Here is a 23,670-nt window from a genome sequence, read left to right on the forward strand (position 1 = left end):
GAATCAACCTTCACAGCTGCTACTGCTGTCCTTGTTGACACTGGCAATCTCGGTTGTAACAGCGACTTAGCTGATTGGCTACTGTGAGAATGTGGAGCTGGCAAAGGGTGGTGAAAAATTATTGGGCTGAGCTGTTGATGCATCCAGGGTATAGTGGAGATTTATTGGAACGTATCCTGAGGAGATTATCTAGGACAACTTATTGATTGATTATCAGTTATGTCTAGCCAATCGGTGATGAGGATCAAGCTAGAGTAGTCTCCCTTGTTGGCACGAAGTGAGGTGACATAAGATTCTGTTACCAAATGTATCTGTCAGAACTAAACTGCTATAAGATATAAAGGATTATCTTTATAATTATATAAAGGCAAAATAATTTTTTTAAAGGTGTGCTTAGCCAGTGTTTGATTTTGTTAAATGTTCCATTTGCAGTATTCCTGCTTTGTGATGTGACCCCTAAATATTTAAGGTTCATCCAGTCAATATGAAAAGAGAGTCAAGTCGTATGCCACTGGGGAATGGTGACCTACCAAGCCATTTAGTCTGACCATGTGATCCTCTTACAAGAAGAGTGGACACAGACCTGTTGACATTTCTGTGAAGCTCATTTGCTGCTGTACAAATGGGAGGTTACTGTTATGCCACAATTCTCTTATTCTGCATGCAGTCGGTTCAAATATGAGATAGAATTATAAAACCAAATCAACAGAGGATGGTTTGATTCCTGGCCATGTTGAAAGGCAGATAGCTCTATAAATCTGGGCCCAGATTTTCAAAGCTCTCTTAGCACAAAGAAAGTCGTATGTTAATGTTAGTGTATGTCACTTGTGACTATCTCAGCACTAAGAGAGCTTAGAAAATCTAGGCCATGGAACTTGTCTAGAGTAGTACAATCTAACACGATTTCTAACCTGAGTCAGCTCAGTTCCCTTGTTCAGAGGGAAACAGTGCTCATGATGCTGATCACTGGATTGACTGGTCTAGACTTAATTATAAATGGATCACTGCCACATTGCTGGATTATTGCTGTATGGCAATAAACAAAACAGAGTGAGTGCACCAGTAGTATCATGGCATGTCAGTTTGACAAGTGAGGAGAGTTTATAATCTCCAGGTCTCCCAAGTTTATGATTTTAGTGAAACCCATCAGCACTGGTGTTGAGCCACCTATGCCTGATGATAATTATGATTTAGTGGCAAACAGAGAAGTTGAGCACTGACCTAACAATTGACCCATATCTGCATGTATGAGTGCTGTCCACAGGTGCTTTCCATTGTGAACTAAGAGGCCCCAGGTTGTCTGTGACCAAGTGTAGTGCCATGGCTGAGGCATGTGAGAGTCTTATGACCAAAGCGTGAGCTGCTGTGTGCGGAATCAATTTCATCATCATGCACTGCACATGCACAAGCCTACATCTGATGTCAAAGTCACAAATCCACGGGGATTGTTGTGCACCGCCTACTGCTTGTACATGCATTCTCTGTGCTGGTTCAACTTATCCTTGTTTGCCAGTAGTTGGATGAATGAGACCGGACCAGACAATCGAGTGATTAACAGTTGTGCAGTTGGAAACCGATGATATGTATTAAGTCAGTGAGCCTGATCACCCGATTAGTCGCCGCTTACGACAAGCATAGTCACCTTTTGTGACAAGCATGGGTTGCTGAAGACCTAATTTACGCCTGGATGAATGACTGATGCTGGCATTACATGATGTGAGCATCACATACCATTACACAAACACCACGATGTTGAGGTTCATGTTAGCACCAAACATTACCCAGAGACATCGTTACTAATAAAACATTTATTTCTTTGACTTGATTTTTTTCAATCTGATCCAGTGAGGATGCATGTTCTGAGATTTGGTGATGACTTTGGTCTTCGTGTACGGCCACAGGACTTGGGGTAGGCTGACAGACCCATCCTAGCAACAAATATATACATGAGAAACTGAAACTTTCTATGATTCAATGATTACAGAATGAGAGTAAAGGCTTCATATGAGTATTAATATCTTATCTGAATTCGCAGAGAGGATTAAATGAGGATACAAACTTGCAACACATGTTATATTTGAGATTATTCTTTTTTAGTGAACTTTACACAACATGCAAGATAAAAGCAAATGATTTGCAAAATGCCAAATTATGCATGTGTCATGAATTTAACCAAACAATTTGGTAAGGATATTCTATACAATGGTATTTAGGTAACTGGATCCAAATATGCCACAAACATCAGTTTGGATGATCAAGGTGAGACCTTCAGGATGACAAACACTGCCCTTTCATGATCTGAAAGCCTTTTTGTGAAATCATTGAAACTCACAGATTAACCACTCTGGAACAGCATTGTTAATATGAAATGTCATCATAATGTCCAAACTGAGTTTGTTTATGGGCCATCAGAATTTGATAAATTGTTCATGTAGATATTTAAAGCCAATGATGGAATTATGCACCTACCTTGTTCTGGTTGTTCTCCATGATGGCCATGATCATCCTAGGAACAGCGCATGCCGTGCCGTTCACCTACAAACAGGAGACACTCTGAGAATAGTCTCATCCTCATCTCCCATTATCTTGTGAGTGAGTGAGTTGAGTTTTACGCCGCACTCAGCAATATTACAGCTACATGGCGGCGGTCTGTAAATAATCGAGTCTGGACCAGACAATCCAGTGATCAACAACATGAGCATCGATCTGCGCAATTGGGAACCGATGACATGCGTCAACCAAGTCAGCGAGCCTGACCACCCGATCCCGTTAGTCGCCTCTTACGACAAGCTGAGTCGCCTTTTATGGCAAGCATGGGATGCTGAAGGCCTATTCTACCCTGGGACCTTCACGGGTTCCCCTTATCTTGTATGTCACACTGCTATACTATACCATCAAATAGATATTGGGGATATTCCATTTTGAAAGCATACCACTAGCCAATACCAATGCATATGAGGAAAAGTAATATATATATCCATATAGATGAAACATCTCCAAAGGAATGGAAGAAACTGGCCCATTTTTCCTTTATTTCTGCTTCATTCATCATCTGATTCCTCCTTGGCTTCACCAATTATCAGTCTTGTAAATCTGATATCCCCCTACCTTATTTAATGGTCTATTTAAAACACCTAACTGGGACCATGTCATGTCATGTCATGTCAAAGAGTTAATTTGCTCAGGATACTCCCAAACTTCATTTATGATGGAACATGCTCATAAAGAACTGTTTATGCTACTTCCTGTAGATGTTATTCAAAATGATATTGATAATATGGTAAGAATAATATGAGAGGTCCATTTGAGTTTGCTATTACCAAAGTTTACTGTATTTGACTATTCAAATTTGATCTGATGGATATTCAAAGTGTCATGGCATGGCAAAATCACAGTTCAGCATGTTCCTCATGTTGAGAGGTGGTTGGGTAGCCTGGTGGTTAAAACGTTCACTAGTCATGCTGAAGACAGGGTTCCATTTCCAACGTAGGTACCATGTGTGAGCCCAATTCTAGTGTCGCCTGCGGTGATACTACGTAAAACCGTAATACCGTAATCACTCATGCTGACCTGATCCTTGCGATTTGATGCATGATGAATGGCAACTTCAAACCGATTTGCTTTGAATCTGCTCAATTATCTCTACTGCATTCTCAATACTTTGTATTTACTGACTTTCTATGTCAGAGTAGCTTGGCACATGTTAAGATATAAGTATGATAAATATAGAACTTCAGCTGGGAAAGGTGCTAAGGGTGCCAATAAACAGTGTAATCCAAGTTATCCTTGCTGCTCACTGTATGGGCATGTTTGAGATGGCCGTCCTGCCCTCTGTACTTGATGTGGAGACGACGACTCTGGTAGTCTGTGCAACTGGAGGTACTAGAAATCTGGGGAAACAGGAAGTAAAAGCAACCTCAGTGCCACAGCATCATAATTCCAGCCGCATTGCCACATCCTGTAAATATTCAAGTCTGCACAAGATAAATCAACAATCCACAGGGCTACGATGAGCAGCTAACTTGCTGAATTGGATCACTTAATCCATTTTAGACGACTCTTACATCAAGCATATATTACTTGTGACCAATTCCACAGTTTTGCTCTGAGATCTGTATTGTGACACCATGACATAGTAATGTGACTACCGACATTATTCCGGTGAACTAAAAAACCCTCAGGATACTTGATATTCAAGTACCAGTTACAAATGATAATGAAATGAAGTTTACTATCTTCAACTGCACGCTGAATAGATAAAATAATATCTTGTCCACCTCTCCCCAGAACTGTTTTACTGGCATCCAGGCTTCAATGTCATACTTCCTGTAGGCCGGGGCTCCCAACTCATGAGTTGGCATGTCCAGGATTCTGCATGGAAAACAAATTGCAATTGTAAGAACAAACCTCGACATACTTTGTGCTTATCAGTGCATATCTATCAAACATCAATCTACTGTGCTTCATTCATCAACCAACTCCCAATGAGACACACATCAACCATCAATCAATGAGACACACATCAACCAACTCCCAATGAGGCACACATCAACCAATACTCAATGAGACACACATCAACCAACAATCAATCAGATACACATCAACCAACAGCCAATGAGACACACATCTAACAACAATCAATGAGATACACATCAACCAACAGCCAGTGAGACACACATCAACCATCAATCAATGAGACACACATCAACCAACACTAAATGAGACAAACATCAGCCAACACCCAATGAGACACACATCAACCAACACTCAATGAGACACACATCAACCCACAATTAATGAGACACACATCAACCAACACTAAATGAGACACACATCTGCCAACAATCAATGAAACACCCATCAACCAACACTCAATGAGACAGACATCAGCCAACACCCAATGAGACACACAACAGCCAAACCCAATGAGTTGGCATGTCCAATTAGACCATCAACCAACATCCAATGAGACAGACATCAACCAACTCCCAAATAGACATATCAACCAACATCCAATGGGACACATCAACCATCACTTAATCATCCATCAACCAAGTCTCAATTAGACAACCAACAAAAGTTCTTCTACCTGAAGTGCAGTCCTAGATCAGAAAAGAGATTCTTCTGTAGATCCAGGATGTCCTCCAGCAGACTGTCACTCTCCCCGCCATCCTCAGAGCTGCTCACACCAAACAACTCCACCTGAACAGAAATAGGTTATGTATTGGTTTGTTGTCACAGTATCAAGACCTTTCAAAATATATAATTAACAACTTATATTGGTATATAAGATTGAATGTCACGCGTGATGCAAGTAAATATTGTTTTATGACATATTCAGTAATAGTAAGTAGATGCAAACCAGTGGTTTGTAGCAAGAACGAGTCAGCATAAGCAGGGTAAGGTGACACAATCAAACAGGTTTCAAATTGTGCATTAAAAATCACTGAGCAATGGTGAGTAGCATTTTATAGTACTGAACAATGGTAGTAACATTATATGGTACTGAGCTATGTTGAGTAACAATTCATGGTACTGAGCTATGGAGAGTAGTATTATATGGTACTGAGCTATGTTGAGTAACAATTCATGGTACTGAGCTATGGAGAGTAGTATTATATGGTACTGACCTATGGAGAGTAGCATTACATGGTACTGAGCTATGTTGAGTAACAATTCATGGTACTGAGCTATGGAGATTAGTATTATATGGTACTGACCTATGGAGAGTAGCATTACATGGTACTGAGCTATGATGAGTAACAATTCATGGTACTGAGCTATGGAGATTAGTATTATATGGTACTGACCTATGGAGAGAAGCATTACATGGTACTGAGCTATGTTGAGTAACAATTCATTGTACTGAGCTATAGAGAGTAGTATTACATGGTACTGACCTATGGAGAGAAGCATTACATGGTACTGAGCTATGTTGAGTAACAATTCATGGTACTGAGCTATGGAGATTAGTATTATATGGTACTGACCTATGGAGAGAAGCATTACATGGTACTGAGCTATGTTGAGTAACAATTCATGGTACTGAGCTATGGAGATTAGTATTATATGGTCCTAAGCTACGGAGAGTACCAATATATGGTACTGAGCTATGGAGAGTAGTATTATATGGTACTAAGCTATGGAGAGTTGTATTATATGGTACTAAATTATGGAGAGTACCATTACATGGTACTGAGGTACGGAGAGTAACAATTCATGGTACTGAGGTACGGAGAGTACCATTATATGGTCCTGAGTGATGGTCAGTAGCAACATACTGAGCAATGATGAGCTTCACTCAACAGCACTATGTCATACTTTAGTAAACTGATGCACTCTGTAGATGCCCTTCTCTTCCTGCAGCTCAGATGTCTCGGCTCGGTAACATCGGCTGACTGATGTCAATCTGCACACACAAACAATACTACATATATCAATCAGTATATATAAGCTGCTGTTACAAAAGCAAAACAAAGAATCTATGGATTATCTTTGCCAGGTGCATGTTCAAGTGCACAGCTTATTGCACCAGGAAAAACAGTGCAACCTCATTGTAGCTCACCTGGATGGGTGGTCACAAGTTTGAAATGTCAACAATTACCGACTCCAGACAAATATTACAGGAAGGACTGATCTTTCATTAACTGAATTTTCGAATACTGAAATCCTAAAATTTAAACCTAAATCTTAATGTTTTGTACTGTATATGAGAAAAAAAGACAGGATTATGTCAAAGTTCAGGTTCCTCAGTTTGATATAGTAGTTTCCATGGCCAAACCCAACTTTTGAGAGAATTTAAGAACGTGGTTAAACTTTCAAAAATGTTCTAGAATTAACAAGAAAGTTGTTTACATTACATGCACATGCAAAAGAGACCCATCCCCACACTTTCCTGAATGCCCTAAAACTTTCCAATTCAAAACAGGAATCATGAACTATTTTAAACTCAGCATAATCAGGAGATAGTTGGCCTGACACATGCCTGATTCACTATAAACATCTTTCAAAGAGAAAGTGTTGAGTCTCTAGCCACTTTAATAGGAAAGCTTTGGGTTCAGACAATACATGATCAAGCTAAGATAACATGGAAACAGAGGTGGGAAGTCCCATGTCTCTGGCACTTGTTGATCTTGACCTTGATCATCAGTCTCAGTAATAGACAGTTTGACAGCATGCACATGCATTAAAAAGGCTCAATACAATCACAATCACTTCCTTGCATACTTAGCTGGTGACCAATATATTTTATGGATTAAGCTTCTTTATTCTTCCTACACATTTTGGGATCTTCCTGGATCCCTTCATCAGGTGAAGATTATGATGCTGTCACTATGATGTCATAACTGCACTCTGACCTCACAGTACATGTGACATCACAGTCCACAAGACAGAGATCAGTATAGTGAGGTTGAAGTTGAAAACTTGAACTGTTAATTACATAATGATTAATTCATGCTAGATAATCGAGATGAAACTTGAGCTGTTAATACACAATGGGTGCTAATTACACAATGATTACTCAATAGTAGGATTTTCAAAATGACCTGATAATAGGCTTCATAGTTATCAAAAGTTGACCAAAAGTTAATCAAGAGGTCCCATGTGCTTGGCAGGTAGACACCTTGGTCACAATTTATTGATGGTTTTTGTCTTCTTATTTTCACAACCTCTTGTAGTTTTCTCTGACACCAGTTGTTATTGCTTGAAAGTACCGTGTGTCACTCCACATGATTCCATGGTTTGGGTTGTTTGCCATGTGTTCCGATATAGCTTATCATGTTGTTTGCATGATGACGACTTGTGTTCGGCAGCTCGGGTATTAATGGGTCTGAGAATCTCACCAATGTATTGATCACCATTACATCAAAGCTCACTTTACTCTTGCTTAGCCAGGCTATCTGATGGCTGACTTGTCCCACACAGGGATAGTGATCCTGATCAGGGATGCTTCAGGCTTGAGGTGTGGTTCAGTTCTGTAGATTCAAGCATTTTGTTGATAGTCCTGGAGAGAAGGGTAGTCAATGAGGGCAGTAAGGGTTTTCTTGAGGTGATCTATTTGGGTGACAGATCAACTTGGCTCTCCTAGTGAGAGTGGCAGTAATTGCTTGTTTGATATGTGGGTGGTGACAGGAGTTGTACTTGATGTACTCACACCGTGTGAGTTGGCTTCTTGTACACAGAAGTGACAAGACCTTTGTCTGCAGAGAGCAGGGTGACATCTAGAAAAGAAAGTTGACGGTTCTGCTCAGTCTCCATGGTGAACTTTATCCTAAGATGTTGGCTGTCGAGGTGCTTCAGTAGCTTTGCTAGGTCATCTTACTTGTCTTTGGTTATGAAGGTATCGTCTACTCTGTAATACCACCACAAAGGTTGTAACAGTGCTTTGGAAAGAGCAGATTCTTCATAGAAAGTCATATATATTTAATTGATAAGAGGTGACAATATGAGCCCATGGGTAGACCATGTATCTGTAGATCTAGTCATTATATGTGAAATAAGAGAAATCCAAACTGGTGGTAGCAATCTTGATGATGCTGTCTGTCATGAGACTGGTATCAAGTCTTTGTATTCGGGTCTGGAGCTTGTTTCAGAGAATTCCTACGGCCTCTTGCAAGGGATGTTAGTCAAGAGGTCAACCACATTGTAGTTGACCATAGTACCAGAAAGTTGGTCTTCTTTCAACCTGCCTACCAAGGCCGATGAATCGCTGATGAATGCCTTCCCTTCTTTACCTAACTATAACAACTTCTAGATGCGACTAAAAGACATCATACTTGTGTTCCAAAAAGGAAGTGTCCACACCATGCTACCAGATAACTTCCTATTTAAGTCATTTTATGAGTGAGTGCCCTTCAGAGCGACCATGACATCTGACATCAAATTACCTTAAACAAGCATTCATACTATTATGTATAAAAACATTTTGATACCTAGAGTGTCCTTGAATTCAGAGTAAGTGAATGAGTTTAGTTTCATGCGGCACTAAGAGCATTGATCTATGTAACAGGGATACAATGCAACAGGGATACAATGACATGTGTCAACCAACAAACGAGTTTGACACAATAAAGTTAGTTGGGTCTTACGACAAGCAAGGGCTACTGAAGATCAATTCTAACGCAGATCTTCATAGGTCACATCCATCCAGTCACTTGGATATAAATCATATATCAGTCTCTAACACTACCTATAGGCAGAATATGCGGAAAGTTTAGTTGAGCTCAATCAAGATCACAAAGTAATTCCATTTACAGACATTGCCTTAAGATTCCAGACTTACTTCACTGGAAGCTCATCCAGGTGCAGTTCCTCATTCATGAAATAACCTGAAAATAACAGATAATATTTAAGAGTCATATTTGCAGATGTCTGATTTCTGTATACTGGGAGATAAAGTAATGTTGAACATTTGTAAGCCAAGTTAAAGTTTGCACTTTGTGGAAATATTGTTAACAGGATGAAGGCCTTGCCGAATTTGACACTTCTCTTATAGAATTCAAGGGAAAGAGTACTCCATCATGACTGCAAACCCAGTCCCAAGGATGGTAGGTCCTGAACATTTGATCACTGTAAGAGCCAGCGATTGAGGACCAGGTGTATATATTCTCAACGTGTGTATCTCAACAACAGAGATTGATGTTGATATCGTCAACAGATGAGATGAATTATTTTTGGCTGTCATTATATACCACCTTCAAGCAGAAATGCATCATGGCTGCAGAGATTATTAATTCTGTGACTTCTGATTTTGTGCTTTGAAAAACGAAAATGTGACCACACGACTAATGTTAACAGGGATACAGGATCACCTGTCATGGTGTGATGATTTTAAAAATTCTGTTTTCCTGAATGGTTTGTGACACAGTTCAATAACAAACAAAGCAAATGCAAGAACTGGTTAAGAACTAAACAGCATCAAAACGGACCTGCCAGAGGCATCTCGGATGTTCCTGCAAGACAGACATTGCCATGTTTGTCAGGGTCCAGCTGGTATACCTGAGTTCTCTCCCCTGAAGTCTTGAATCCACAGCTCTCCTTGAGAAATGAAGTTTAAACATGAAAAAATACTTGAATACACAGCACGGGGATCTACAAAGCACTTGATCTGCTAGATTACACAGACTATATGTAAATAAGCAAAGGGGCTCAGTGAATATTGAAACCAATATGGTTCTGACCTTTAACAGACAACACCCATGTTTTAACACAACAGACACGAAAGTATTACTGCCAATATTGATAAATGCCTGGACACATGGACAGTTTCATCATAGCCTGGTCCTTATGACTGTCCACTAATTTTGCCAGGATTACAAACCCAAAATGCCTAACTCATCAAGACAGTAACTGGGTGTGGGTGGGTGTTCTTTTTCAAACCTGCTTAGAATAGTATTCAAGTTAATATATACTCTTCAAAATATAGAAACTTAACATGTTGTGTTGGAGTTAACTTACTGAGTGCGTATAACTGACTGAAACATGACATCACTGCTTAATTACTGTAGAACCATCACTTTACAATTTCCAAAACATGATTATCAAGAAAGTGTTTGCCAATAGTAAAACCACAGAGGGCGATTAGAGGCACTTTGTAAGAGTACAATGTCAGTATTTAGTGCGACCACCATAAACATTGATAACAGCTTGGGGTGATCTGCAGAAGAAAGGAGATGCTGAATGCTGTCTTGGGGAATGTTTTGATACTTCTGAAGTGCTGTGTGCAGTTCTCATAGTGTCTGAGAAGGTGGAGTACAGTGACACAAGAGTCAGTCAAGAGTACCTCATAGATCTTTAATGACAGACACATCGTGTGATCGAGAGTCCAAGGTAACACCTGAACACTACTTTTTAGGAGGAAGTCCTGTCAAACATGTGAGGCTGAATATTGTCATGCTCCAAAGATCAACCACTGATGTTGATTTTAGGAACAATGTGACTTTGAATTGTCTGTCTGGCAAAAAGTCTGACTTCCAATAGCCAACTGCGAAATGTCTGGTCGTAGATTCGGCACAGTCTAGGGATTTGGGTTGTTGTGGATGATGCAGCCATGGAGTTCTGACCAGATGTAATGATCCTTGGCAGCAGTGGCAACTCCTGGTCAACCTGACCTGGGTCTGTCATTAACTGTCATTCCAAATATTGTGGTATTGGGTCTACAGGTGTGAGATGGTCTGTGTGGACACAGTGATGTACCTTGACACCTCATGCTGTGATGCCCATCCTTCTAAACAGCCGATGACATTGTGTCGTTGAGCATCTGTCTGTGTTTTCATTCTCTTGTCATCTATAGTGGTTTATAACAATGCATGTGGAAAACCATTTATGTGGCTTTTTGAAGCCTACAGCAATTCACTAGAGATGTGAGTGTATTGTTATGTTTTTATTTAATATTTCTTTTTTCAAACGTTTTGATGTCGGGAACAATGGCCTGATTTGTGTCAAATATTTTCTTAAAATTCTAACTTTTCCTATGTCAAGTTTCTTGTTTTGAAGAGTATAGAACAGCTTCATGTGGGAAGAAATGACACTTTGGTGAAACACACAAGAAAGGATATGGCACAGACAAACCTAGATATTATCACCATGAAACAAGAATTCCAACACATGATCATGATCTGGGTTGGCAAAGGGAAGCAACTCTGCAAATCTTTTGAACACCTGGGCCACATGCACTAGCCACATAATGTAACTCACAATGACTGCTGGGTGAATCATATCAGGCACTGTCACCAACTGGAATCCCTGGAGACAACAACTCAGACTGTTACCAACTTTATGCAACATAAGATTGATAAATGGTCAATTAAATTGCTATAAATTGTGACCTAAAAGTGATGAATTAACCAGTGTTCTTGGTCTGACCTATGACACTTCCTAACTCTGGATTTCAGAACTCCAGAACTCAAATATCAAGAGCATAAACTAAAAACAAAGTTAACAATACTTAACAAGTTCTTTTTCTTCCAGCTTTGAGGAGGTTAGTGAGTATGTTTCTATGATACTTTTAGCAATATCACAGCAAAGTTCACAACAAATGGCTTCATGCATTGTACCCACTTTAGCATAAGAAACTGGGCCTTTGACAAGCATACACTTTAATCATGGACATGCCCTTAGTAACTTAGCATTGTATGGATATGGTAATACAGTGACATGGTTGATTGTACACCTTTGTTCTTCAGCAGCATTGACAAGTACTACAACAATAATCACTGGATTATCTGGTTCAGTGCACCATCTTATAGTTGGTACAATGTACCGTGGGCATTAAACAACATACGAACACAAAAGGAGACATTAGGCTTAAGGTTACATTTGATGCATACACTCGTACAGTGATACAGAATACTAAACTGTCATGATGTACAGTGATACAGAATACTAAACTGTCATGCCCTACAGTGATACAGAATACTAAACTGTCATGATGTACAGTGATACAGAATACTAAACTGTCATGATGTACAGTGATACAGAATACTAAACTGTCATGATGTACAGTGATACAGAATACTAAACTGTCATGATGTACCTTCCGTTGGACTTGGTCTACTGTGTACTGAATCAAAGCATTCTCCAACAACGCCAGCTCATCCTTCAAGTAGTAGGTCCTCTCACCAGTCGTCATGGAGACATTGCTGTAAACAAGGTTCTGATAATTAGTTCACAAAGATGTCATGAAAATATTGTCAGCATGGAACTATACTAAATATCAGAAGTAACCTGTTCATACCATAACCTGATGAAGATCTAGGTGAGAGCAACTGATGGTCTAGAGGGGCCACTAACTGGAAGGCCTCAACATTTCAAGTAAGAATATGACAAACAGTACTGATATAAAAGTTTACTTCATCTCAAAATTACTTGCCATTTGCTTTGATAGATCATAAAACACTTCTACTGAGGTATGTGCATATAGTGATTTATCACACACATAATCTTAGGCATCCCTTTGGTCAAAAACAAGATGACGCATTAATATCTGTAAAATGATTCTGTTATATAATCATGAGATACTGGGACTTGAGTTTCACAAATAACATAACACCTACTCGGTTCTCAGTAATCCCAGCTCGTCACCCAGTTCAACCACTGTCTTTGGTTTGAAATCAAACTCTGAAAGTATGAAACAAACATGTCACAGAAATAAAAAGTAAACTATATGTTACATAAATTAAAGACTGTTTGATGGTACATGAATGATAAAGTTAATTATCTCAGTTGAATGATGCAATCCTTTAAAACTCTTTTTTTCACTATCTTTTTTTTCAGAATCTCCCATTACAAACTGGGGCTCCAGTCCAGAGATGCAAAAGTCCCATTGAAGATGAAAAAAAGACTGAGGCAATAGTTTTTGTAGCTTGTTTCTGTTTAAGACATTAAACAAACACATTGCATTCACAAATTCACACGGACAGAGTAGGTAGCAAATAACATGAAGGAGACGGTAAATAAGGAAAAATTACAAGCACATGATTTGTGAAATGACACTTATGTAATGTGATATACATGATCCCTCTGTAACTTTATAGCAGTTTCGTTCTGATAGATACAACCAGTAACAGAAGCTTATCTTACCTCGCTTTGTACCAACAAGGGAGACTACTCTAGCTTGATCCTCATCACCGATTGGCTAGACACAAATAATAATCCATTAAAAAGTCGTCCTAGATAATGTCCAGGGTATATGTTATGATAAATCTCCACTAAGCCGGGTATGCATCTATGGCAAGGCACAATAGTTTTATTACCTCCCTTTGCTGGCTCCGCAATCTCACAGTAGCCAATCAGCTAAGTTGCTGTTGCAAACAGAGTTTGCAAGATAGTGGTCGCAGCTGCGAAGGTTAGTTTGCAGTGTGACTCACAGATGCATCCAGGGACATTTAGTGGAGGAACATATACCCTGAGGATTATTGTGGATGTCAAATCCTGTAAACAACTGAATTTAGACTAAACTAATCAAAACTCTGAGTGATGATTCTTTTTGAAATTGTTGAGAACACGTCATCAACCAGCTTGACAACCAAAACCAAGCTGACATTTCATCACCAGCATAAGTAGCTAGATTCCCCATGCAATCATGCACCATTATATTTATCTTGACATGGAAATGAGAGGCCACTCACTGACATGGGATGGCTTGTATTGGGGATGTCCTGAGCTGCTGCGATCAGCTGCTTCCATACTTCCTTCTTGTACTCAGCCTAAAGCACACGGTACTAGTTCTTATGATTCTATCCATGCAAACTTGCAAACAGGTTCCAGTTACATTGATTGCTGACAGACAGACATGTCACATTAATTACTTAGACAGACGAGTCACATTAATTAATCAAAGAGACATGTCTCAATAATTACTCAGACATGTCACATTAATAACTAAGACAGACATTCATCAACATTTTTTTAAACATGAGACTGTCGTTAGTTTTTTTAAGATTACAATAAATTACATTTATAAAGTTCATACTTATGATAAAATGAAGGATATATCGAAACATTTTAAGCTCACAACCTTTGCTGTATATTTTAGTAGAAGATTGTTATTAGAAAAAACACATTGAAGAGATAGTAAAAGTTGTAAGTCCTATGGTAAACTGTTTAAGAAGCTTTAAATATAGATTAACTAGATTTACATTAGAATGCATGCATACTTATTACTTACTTCCACACTTTAATTATTGTTGCCACATATGGGACAACTGTATGACAGAACAATCTATGATTTTAGAAAATTTACAATTAGATGCTCTAAGAACGATTTGTGGAGCAGTGAGAGGAACTAGTCATGAAAAATTCTACAATGAGACTAACTTCGTACCATTAGAGAAATTAGTATCATAAGCGAAGAGAAATCAAGAAACTTACTTTATTCTACAAAATGAATAATAATCTTACTCCGAACTACTTATCTGAAACTCCAGAACATATTTAAGTTTTAAGTTCCTACAATCTGAGAAATACTGATAGTATTCGCACAATTCATTGCCATACACAATCATATGCTCGGTCATTCTATAAATGACTACAGACCAAAGGAAGACATGTTCTCTTTGAGTAAAACTTCGGATTCAGATTTTGTCAAATAATTCATCTCAGATTGGGGTGTAGTGACTTGAACGCAAATCGCTTTGATAGACATATTTCAGATAAATGAAATTGTGCATATGGGTATCCATGGGAAGACCCTCTCCATTACTTCTTTTCTTGCCCTTATTATGACTTAATAAGATCAGATCAATTTTTGTACACTAATGGCTTTGGCTTAAATTCAGTTCTTCAAGGTAATCAAACTTCAAGCAACAGAATTAATCGACTCATTCTTGACTCTGTTCATAAATACATACTGCTTTCAAATATATTCATATTTTTCTAGACTACAATTACTAAGAACCCTTTTAATGCAACTTGTATGGACTTATTTCCCGAATGCTAATGATGTCATGCCTTTGTGGAAATAACTGTATTTTTTTTTCTTTCTTTTTTTTCTGAAATAATTCATTGCCTTTGTACTGAATAAATTTTGATCGTATTATATTATAGTTAATGGAGAGGCACTTACATATGCCTTTGGCTTGTTTTGCCCATCCATATTCAAGTTATTTATATTTTCATGAATAAGAATATGTTTCTAAAACTTAAATTTAGTAGGACTGATCATAATGAACCAAGTTAATAACAAAACTAAAATTAGTAGTCCATTTTAATTCAATATAACTGTAAGTAAAGTTTAAAGAGTCAAGTTAAAAAAGATGTGGCCACACTGATTTTCTTCAGCTATACATATTAGGAGTCAATGACGTGTGGGTGGTGATGATGACCATCTAACTGGGATAAACAGGGTTATGGCAGGGGTCTTTTGAGTGTAATTGTTTCTTTTTAACTCGGCATGGTAATGGATTGATATAGATTCGACAGAAATGTATAAAGTATAAACTTCACCTGTCAGATTTGAGTGTCCTGCAATGAATATGCACATTAGATAAGCATTGTTTACAAGCACCTACCTCAGTGGCCTTGTTATACTCCTGCCATAATGACACCTGGAAGGAATAAGTATACATACAGTTTTATGCACACGACCACACGCCACCATAATATGTCATATATATATTTTAATGACTACTGGTTTCTAGTGAGTGGAAGCAGAGACCATATAATCTATTATATGGTGTCTGGTGGAAGTTGCATAATGTCACAGTATATATGTCACAGTTGTATACAACGGGCCTGGAGTCTTGGTGCGTGAGTGAGTGAGTGAGTGAGAGAGAGAGAAAGAGAGAGAGAGAGAGACAGAGAGAGAGAGAGAGAGATTGTATGCTGCTATTAGCATTATTCCACCAATATCACAGCTGGGGACAACATAAATGGGCTTTACACAGTGTACCCATGTGAGGACGAAAATGGGTGTAAAATCAATGTTTTTATAACACAATGACATACAATCAGCCATAGGGACCACAGAGTTGATCACAATATAAACTAATAAACTAGTGTCCTTTTATTGAAAGTGGGTGTGCTCTCATCTCCTCTTTGACCTTGCATAACTGACAAGTAAATGAAGAGATTTCCTCTTACCACCTTATGAATATCCCCAACTCCTTTTCTGTTGACAATATTTTGATGAATCTGTTCTGTATTTTGAGGATTGCAGAGATATTGAAGATCTAGTTGTGGAGGTGCAAGATGAAATGATTCCTGCCAAGCTTGGGGAACATGCTCTTTACTGTCAGAGTGAAGTTTCCGCTGAGGACATCGACTGCATGGCATATATTGTGCAGTATTCAGGAGTCTAGGTCGAGACTGACTGACAACTCTTGCAAGACATTGTTTGATAACAGGAAAAATGATTTCAGGCACTAGCATCATGAAAGTTCCAGATCTCTTACCTATAAATGAAAATAGCAGGATATTAACTGAAGTTAACAGCTCATATTCACGAATTTGTATAATACAAAAAATATTAAATTCAGAACGTTGTAATATGAATATGATTAACAATGAAAGGCTTGTTATTGTCTGTGGTCAGAAACATATGCAAAATGTCCAGGACTATTGTTTGATGCCATTGTCTACAATATTGCAGATATAGCCTGTACTTCTGTTTCTTTGGTTTAACACTGATTGTAACAGGAACTGGACACTCCATTGCCATGGAGATATGTACCTAAATGTCTTTGGTGGAGTCATACCCACTTGCTCCTAAAATAGCAGAAGACACATACTCCAAAAAGCATCGTTTAGGTACAGGCCTTATGTCTGTAGGTGAATTTGTAGACCAGTCTGGTTCATAGAATTGGAAATCTGGTGGATTTGTAGATGGATTGAATGGTGAATTCATAGAAGTTAATAAAATGGGGAAACATTATTGATGATGAAAATTGGCATTATGATTTTAGTGTAAATGAAAAGTGTTTGAATTTTGTGAAATAAAAAAAATATATATGTGAGCATGATAAGTGATGAAAACAAGCAGGCCATGTCCGACAAATTCTTCAGCCTGTGGGACTTCTTCAATGCCGCTAATTATATGAAACTGAATTTTGTAAAATTAACAAAAAAAAAGTACTAGGTAAGTATCATCAGTTATCAACATTCAGCTATGCAGACCAACAGAAGTAGCAGTAGAAAAATAGGATAAGTTGGGTCACCAGCAAAACACTTCAGTATACACACAGTATTTCACAATCAAAACAACTCACTACTTCCTAATTAACATTCACAACAACACAGTGCAACCTGTTTTTGATGAGTAGACTAATTTATTTCAATCCATCAACAACCTAAATGACAGAGAAAACTGTTTCACAATTCAATTATTTTCTTGTTGGAAAATTATGATGAGTAGGCTAATTTTGTCTGATCCGCTGACAATGATTGCCAGTACAAACACTTACGGCATATAAACTTCTAAAGAGTGTTATTCAGTCAATTAATGATCTTATTTTCTATTTTACAGGTCTTCAATGAGATCAGCGACCCACTTGATGGCAAAGCTGTGGAAAAGATGGTGACTGGCTTTGAAGCAGCGACCTGGAGAGGATTAAAGAGGCATCCTGGCAGTCCAGTTAAAGGTCTGCACCTTCCACAAGAATCAAGTGATTTACAGGAAGGTGCAGAACTTGGGTCTGGCTACAGCATATAAATCCCTGTCAACAAACCAATCTGGGCTACGAACCCACCGCATCTACCAACTGGTTCTGCCTACAAAGACACTGTCTCTCATCCATATTAATACTGTCAGAGTAAATGGTATCAGCCACATTCAGTGACACTGAATCAGACAACTAACATATATTCATATAACTTAGACTTAAGAACATATAAATGAATACTCCCCCGTATTCCTATATTATGTTTCACAACATACTATACTTTCCAAGTGGATGTATGTTGCTTTAAAGGTAATTGTGGCTGGAAAGATTCTCCCCAGGGTTACATGACAGTCAAACTGCATTCAGCTGATAGCATGTCCAGGCCGACTAACTTCCAAGGGAGGTAGCTCTTGTCTGAACCATCTAAAAGTTGGTCTGATTTTTAGTGAGTGAGGGACCCTTGTTTTATGGGCTCCTGCTCATTTCCTGCGCTAATAAGAGTTAAACAAATGATTGGTCCTTGCCACTCATAGCCTGGAGCAGACACCATCAGCAGTCACATTGACTTCAGATCAGTATTTTTTTTTTCGCACAAATCTGAAAGTTTATACGATCTCGGAAATAGGTTTAAAGAAACATGTTAAAACTTATTGTTATCAGATGAGGAATATATATTCAAGTGATATGATTTTACTAGAATGAAACTTAAGGGTGGATATGGGCGGTAGTCTTTCCAGCATGTCATCGGTGGGATGACTCCACGCCCTGTTACAACACCATATCCACTCACTCAATTTTGTGATTGCAAAGTCTTGACATTGCCGTGATCTTCAATCAACCTTCCACAACATGATGCACCCACTAAAGGAGAAAATTAATTAAAATCAGAAAGACTTTCACCTAAACGTCCTATGACGTGGGGTGAGAAAACTGTCTCGAAAATGTTCTGCTCTTTCTTCTTATGATTAGGGCTGTCAACAATAAAAGTGTTTCACATTTGTTCTCATGGGCGCAGCCATGTTGTAAAATGCGCCACCGATGTTTAAAGGGAGGCAATTTTGCTGATTCCGGTGGATGTCTTGAGGCAGTGATTGAAACACTTTCACTGTGACTTTTGCTGAGATACCATGGATGAAATAACTAAGTCGTCAACTAAAAATAGAAAACATACAGATGAAAAAGACGGAACATTTTCGCCCGTAAAATCACCAGGTATTCAACGGTCTATTGGAACGAACGAGTAACCCTCAGAAGCGAGGGTTTAAAATTCATACTGCTAGTTTCGACACTAAACATTTATTCCTCGAGTTATGGGTTTTCGGCCGTTTAAGAACATGGAAAGGGTTCCGCTCGCACCTCCTTTTTACATAGTAATATTTTCAGGGAATCCTTCCCCGGAGTAATATTCCAACAATGAAATAAGTTCATTGACTGTTTTGTTTTGTCTTTTTAAATACCCTTTCTAGTTTATTGAATATATATTTAGAGTGACATATGCATGTTAGTTTGTTATTTTGGGTTTTGGTGGGGGCGGAATTCTTACCAAAGATAGTTTTACCCTAAACGCAAGCCATCATTAAGAATTCCCAATGCCCAGCATGTGACGGAACATAGCCGAGAGGCAGTCCTATCGTCGTGTCTTGACTGTATAGGACCGCATAACGGCTCTCGGCTAGACGCAACAGTGCTCAATAAACAGCGAAAGCGCTGTTGTTCGAATGTGTATAATTTCCGAAATTGTCGTTATATTGTAGGTCAAGAAAGTCAAGAATAAAATGTTGAAGCATTTTTGTAAGCTAAACAACTGTAACCAAAATGTACATGTTTTTATAGTTCCCCAGTATGATGGACGTCACCAGGGCAACCTTACTGGCATACTGAGGAAGGTCAAGGACACAGCTGCAGACGTTCATAATCAACTTTTGAAATGGAAGAAACTTAATACTGAGGGAAGCAACATCATAAGTGAAATAGCTAACACCAAAATAGAAAAAGTGTGAGGACTTTTGAATTACCATCAACAAATGTAAACACATATTCCTGGCCTTTGAAAACCAGGTGGATAATTCTTTGTTTTTCAAACATATAACTGCTGACAAGTGTCCCTTTATAGATTATTTGTTTTCATTTATGGGTGAAAAATAATATTAACTGGCCTTAAGATGTATATAGTAGTTAAACTGGGTGGTCAGGCCACTTCAGATTATCGAAAGTGATGGATTGGTTGCACAGGTGTGTAAAGTTGTCTCCCCTATCAAGCCCATTTGCCAGGATACACCTGGGGCACGTTCAGAACCGTGAGCACCCACACTGTTGCCTCCTGCGAGCGCTTGGCCCTTTCATCCTTTGGCCCAGTTGACTAGATCCTGCAGTGGTTGGGACAAGGCTTCAAATGAATCCTTGTCATATGCCATAATGTTATTACAAGATTTGTGGGGTCTGGGATCAGGAACCCAGTGACCTTAATTTCCAGCTGTGAAGGACTGAATTGCATCACTCACTGATATCTTTCAAATGGTACAACGTTTGTATGTAACCCATTATTACTGCCTTAATCTTTGCAGGTTCAATGCTGAGGGAGAGGAATGTGAGAATCAGCTGCCTGCCACCCTGGAATCTCATTGTGACAGGCTCACCTCTGTATATCATAGCATGGTGAGGCTTCAGCCCCGAGTGGACACATTGACATTTAGACGGATATTTGCAGCAAATGCCAGTAAAAGTTCTCAAACTGAATTTATTCATGAAATAGAATGAAAACAGTCATATTTTCTGCATGAATATATTGGTCTTTTTTAAAAAAAACAAATCAAGACAGTAGAATATTTATTTTCAGTGATCAAGCAAATAGTGTGTGGTTTTATGTTGTGTCGTGTAAGCTGACCTTGTCCAGTCGTAGACTTGAGTTGTGACTTCTTGCTGTTGTACAGGAGAAGATTGTTGAGAAGTTGCAACAGATGAGGGCTGCCTTGTGTAGTGTCCAGACTCTCTCTCAACACAAGGGTGGGGAGGACGACATTTTGTTTCACACTTGGAATGTGCATGATTTTGGTAGGTGAACGCATTTTGTACATGGGATGCATCTCTGTTTAGGGGCAGATACAGCTTTTTGGGAAAAGAGGGATGGTTAGAGGTGTTTGTATGTGTCATGTGTGTGTGGGTAGATGGTGGTGATGTCACACAGTTCATTTTCAGGAGAGTTTCTATGGTCATTTAATTAATTTTTAGGACAAAAGAACAGGTGCGCACTCTGTATCCCCTCTTGGTCCGCTTATGAAGTTGCCTTCCTTGGTCATGCTATAAAACTTGAACTTCCCTGTTCAGAATTTGTACTGACACTGAGTTCTTTTCCTTACATACTAATTTACAGGACTTGCCTCAGTGAATGTGAGACTTTAAAATCATTATATTAAATATGATATTGTTGATGCATTGTCCAGATCTTGACAAACATCGGCACAGCAGGCATGTATGATGTTCCTCTGTCATTGATCTGTCATAGCATGACACATCAGCTACAATAATAGGAAAGATTTTGGTGCTCTACAACTTCTCTTGAGTGTTGTGACAAATATTTGGAGGTAGGAGAGACATGTTTCCAGAACAACAAACATACTTTTTGTCAAACCTGGGTGGAAGACAGGTTGTAACCTGTTTGAGCTTGCTAGAAAAAAGTGACAGTTTGAACTTTGGTCAAGTATAATTCTGTTTGTTCTTGTGTGAAACTGCATATAACAACACAAACTAAGACTGAAACTGCCATGTTTTGCCACTCAAAACATATTTGGGCAGAGACTTGTAAAATAAAGAAATGATTGATCTATACTGTCTGATGTGCATTAAAAAATACCTTCTTCTCTTCACAGTTGTTACAATGGACCAGCTGATTGAGATGTACCTTTCTGAACTGAAACTTAAGAAGTCCATTGCGGAAAATGTTGCTCATGCAGAGAACCGACAGACAATGATGTTCTACTCTGCTGCATGGATACATGAGCCCTATGTGGAAGACTCAGCCCAGATGTTGGTGGAGAGTCTGATAACAGAGACTGGACATAAGTGACATCTTGACATGCCAGCCTTATGTAGAAACTCAGCCCTGATGTTGGTGGAGAGTCTGATAACAGAGACTGGACATAAGTGAAATCTTGACATGCCAGCCTTATGTAGAAACTTGGCCCAGATGTTGGTGTGATTGGCTACTGAATCTGGTCATAGATGACAGTTGCACATACTAACCCTGTGTGGAACACTCAGACAAGATGGTGGTGTGTTTGGCTACTGAATCTGGTCATAGATGACAGTTGCACATACTAGCCCTGTATGGAATGCTGAGACAAGATGCTGGTGTGTTTAGCTACTGAATCTGGTCATAGATGACAGTTGCACATACTAGCCCTGTATGTAAGAATGAAGATTATTATGGATATCAACTTCTTTATGAGAGAACACAACGTTTCGGAGTTAATGCTTACTCCTTCATCAGGTGATTGAGAAAGGGATACAGAGGTGTATTTATATGTACAGGTAAAACAATAACAAAGTAACAAGTGGAATGAGTTAACGAAAGCTAGTATAAACAAGCACTGATAGGAAGCCGATAGTTAAGATAACAATGATGGAAGCCAATGGTAATGCATTACAGTTGATTGGATATGTTTACATAACATGATTGGGGATAAGGATGGAAGCCAATGGTGATACATTACGCATGATAGGATGATGTACATAACACACGATAGGGGGTGAGCATGTTACATGAGGGTTGGTGATGTACAAACACAAGTATGTACTCGGGTAGATAGGCTATACATGAATTACATAGATAGAATGTACACAGGTAGATGAGATTAATTTATCAATAAGTCCCAGGCACTTGGTAGGTACACTCCTTGGTCGCGGTTGATGGCTGGTTTCTGTCTCCGGATCTCGATGGCCTCTTGCAGTTTCCTTTGGCGCCAGTTGTTGTTGTTGGTAGATAGTATCCTAGTGTCCTCCCATCGAATTGAGTGTTCAGGGTTCTTGAGAATGTGTTCAGAGATGGCCGATTTCTGGTCGAGTTTCCTGACTGAGGTCTGATGTTCCTTCATTCTGGTGTTGATTGGTCTCAGCGTTTCTCCAATGTATAGGTCGCCACAGTTGCAAGGGATCTGGTAGATGCATCCTCTCGGATTAGGGTGTTCACAGCTGGGACCTTTACCGTTGGCTTTTAGGTAGGTCTTGATGGTCTTGCCACTGGAGAAGGTGACATCTATGCTGGCTTTGGTCTTGATGAGGCGTGATATTTGATGACTGATGGGGCCAAGGTAGGGTATGGTTACTCTGATGGGTGATGGAGAAGGTTTGGGGCGGGGTTTTCGGTCCTTAAGGGTCTTGTTGATGGTGGCTGTGACGAGCTGGGGAGGGTAACCGTTGAGTGTGGTGAATGTCTTTCTGAGGTGGTCCAGTTCATTGTTTAGGGCATCGGGGTGGCAGAGGGCTTTGGCACGTCTGGTAAGGGTGGCGATGATAGCTTGCTTGATCTGAGGGTGGTGGCAGGAGTTGTAGTGGATGTACTGGTCGGTGTGCGTCG

At 39.1% G+C, this 23,670-nt stretch overlaps 2 protein-coding genes across 3 annotated transcripts; one reads left to right on the forward strand and one right to left on the reverse strand.

Moving 5' to 3' along the window:
* Window positions 1–1,793: 1,793 nt before the first annotated feature.
* Window positions 1,794–19,147, reverse strand: LOC137294493 (serine--tRNA ligase, mitochondrial-like). 2 transcript variants are annotated; one of them, XM_067825521.1, is made up of 16 exons: window positions 18,999–19,147; window positions 16,582–16,892; window positions 16,011–16,046; window positions 14,130–14,207; window positions 13,582–13,636; window positions 13,056–13,119; window positions 12,536–12,641; window positions 11,698–11,745; window positions 9,930–10,038; window positions 9,284–9,329; window positions 6,322–6,409; window positions 5,090–5,202; window positions 4,278–4,371; window positions 3,798–3,890; window positions 2,470–2,535; window positions 1,794–1,928 (listed from the first exon to the last, which is right to left on the reverse strand). In XM_067825521.1, exons 2-16 carry the CDS (start codon window positions 16,870–16,872, stop codon window positions 1,809–1,811), a joined length of 1,407 nt encoding a protein of 468 aa, XP_067681622.1. In that variant the 5' UTR covers window positions 16,873–16,892; window positions 18,999–19,147; the 3' UTR covers window positions 1,794–1,808. The 2 variants fall into 2 exon arrangements, with proteins under 2 accessions (XP_067681622.1, XP_067681623.1); XM_067825522.1 differs by lacking the exon at window positions 18,999–19,147 and adding an exon at window positions 18,889–18,961.
* Window positions 19,148–19,152: 5 nt separating this feature from the next.
* LOC137294494 (cyclin-dependent kinase 2-interacting protein-like) lies at window positions 19,153–22,240 on the forward strand. Its single transcript, XM_067825523.1, has 5 exons — window positions 19,153–19,310; window positions 19,932–20,094; window positions 20,663–20,753; window positions 21,029–21,149; window positions 21,965–22,240. Exons 1-5 carry the CDS (start codon window positions 19,226–19,228, stop codon window positions 22,159–22,161), a joined length of 657 nt encoding a protein of 218 aa, XP_067681624.1. The 5' UTR covers window positions 19,153–19,225; the 3' UTR covers window positions 22,162–22,240.
* The last annotated feature ends 1,430 nt before the right edge of the window (window positions 22,241–23,670 follow it).

The sequence above is a fragment of the Haliotis asinina genome, chromosome 8, assembly GCF_037392515.1.
Source record: "Haliotis asinina isolate JCU_RB_2024 chromosome 8, JCU_Hal_asi_v2, whole genome shotgun sequence".
Classification (NCBI taxonomy): domain Eukaryota; kingdom Metazoa; phylum Mollusca; class Gastropoda; order Lepetellida; family Haliotidae; genus Haliotis; species Haliotis asinina.

Bases quoted from the DNA above. Each gene is read 5' to 3' on its own strand.
- LOC137294493 (XM_067825521.1), bottom strand. From the start codon at position 16,872: ATGATGCTAGTGCCTGAAATCATTTTTCCTGTTATCAAACAATGTCTT. The intron at 12,642-13,055 runs GTAGGTGTTATG...CCTTGTTTACAG, and splicing joins CTGGGATTACTGAGAACCGA to CAATGTCTCCATGACGACTG. The intron at 6,410-9,283 runs GTAAGTCTGGAA...TTGTGTGTGCAG, and splicing joins CTGGATGAGCTTCCAGTGAA to ATTGACATCAGTCAGCCGAT.
- LOC137294494 (XM_067825523.1), top strand. From the start codon at position 19,226: ATGGATGAAATAACTAAGTCGTCAACTAAAAATAGAAAACATACAGAT. The intron at 20,754-21,028 runs GTGAGGCTTCAG...GCTGTTGTACAG, and splicing joins CCTCTGTATATCATAGCATG to GAGAAGATTGTTGAGAAGTT. The intron at 21,150-21,964 runs GTAGGTGAACGC...TTCTCTTCACAG, and splicing joins TTGGAATGTGCATGATTTTG to TTGTTACAATGGACCAGCTG.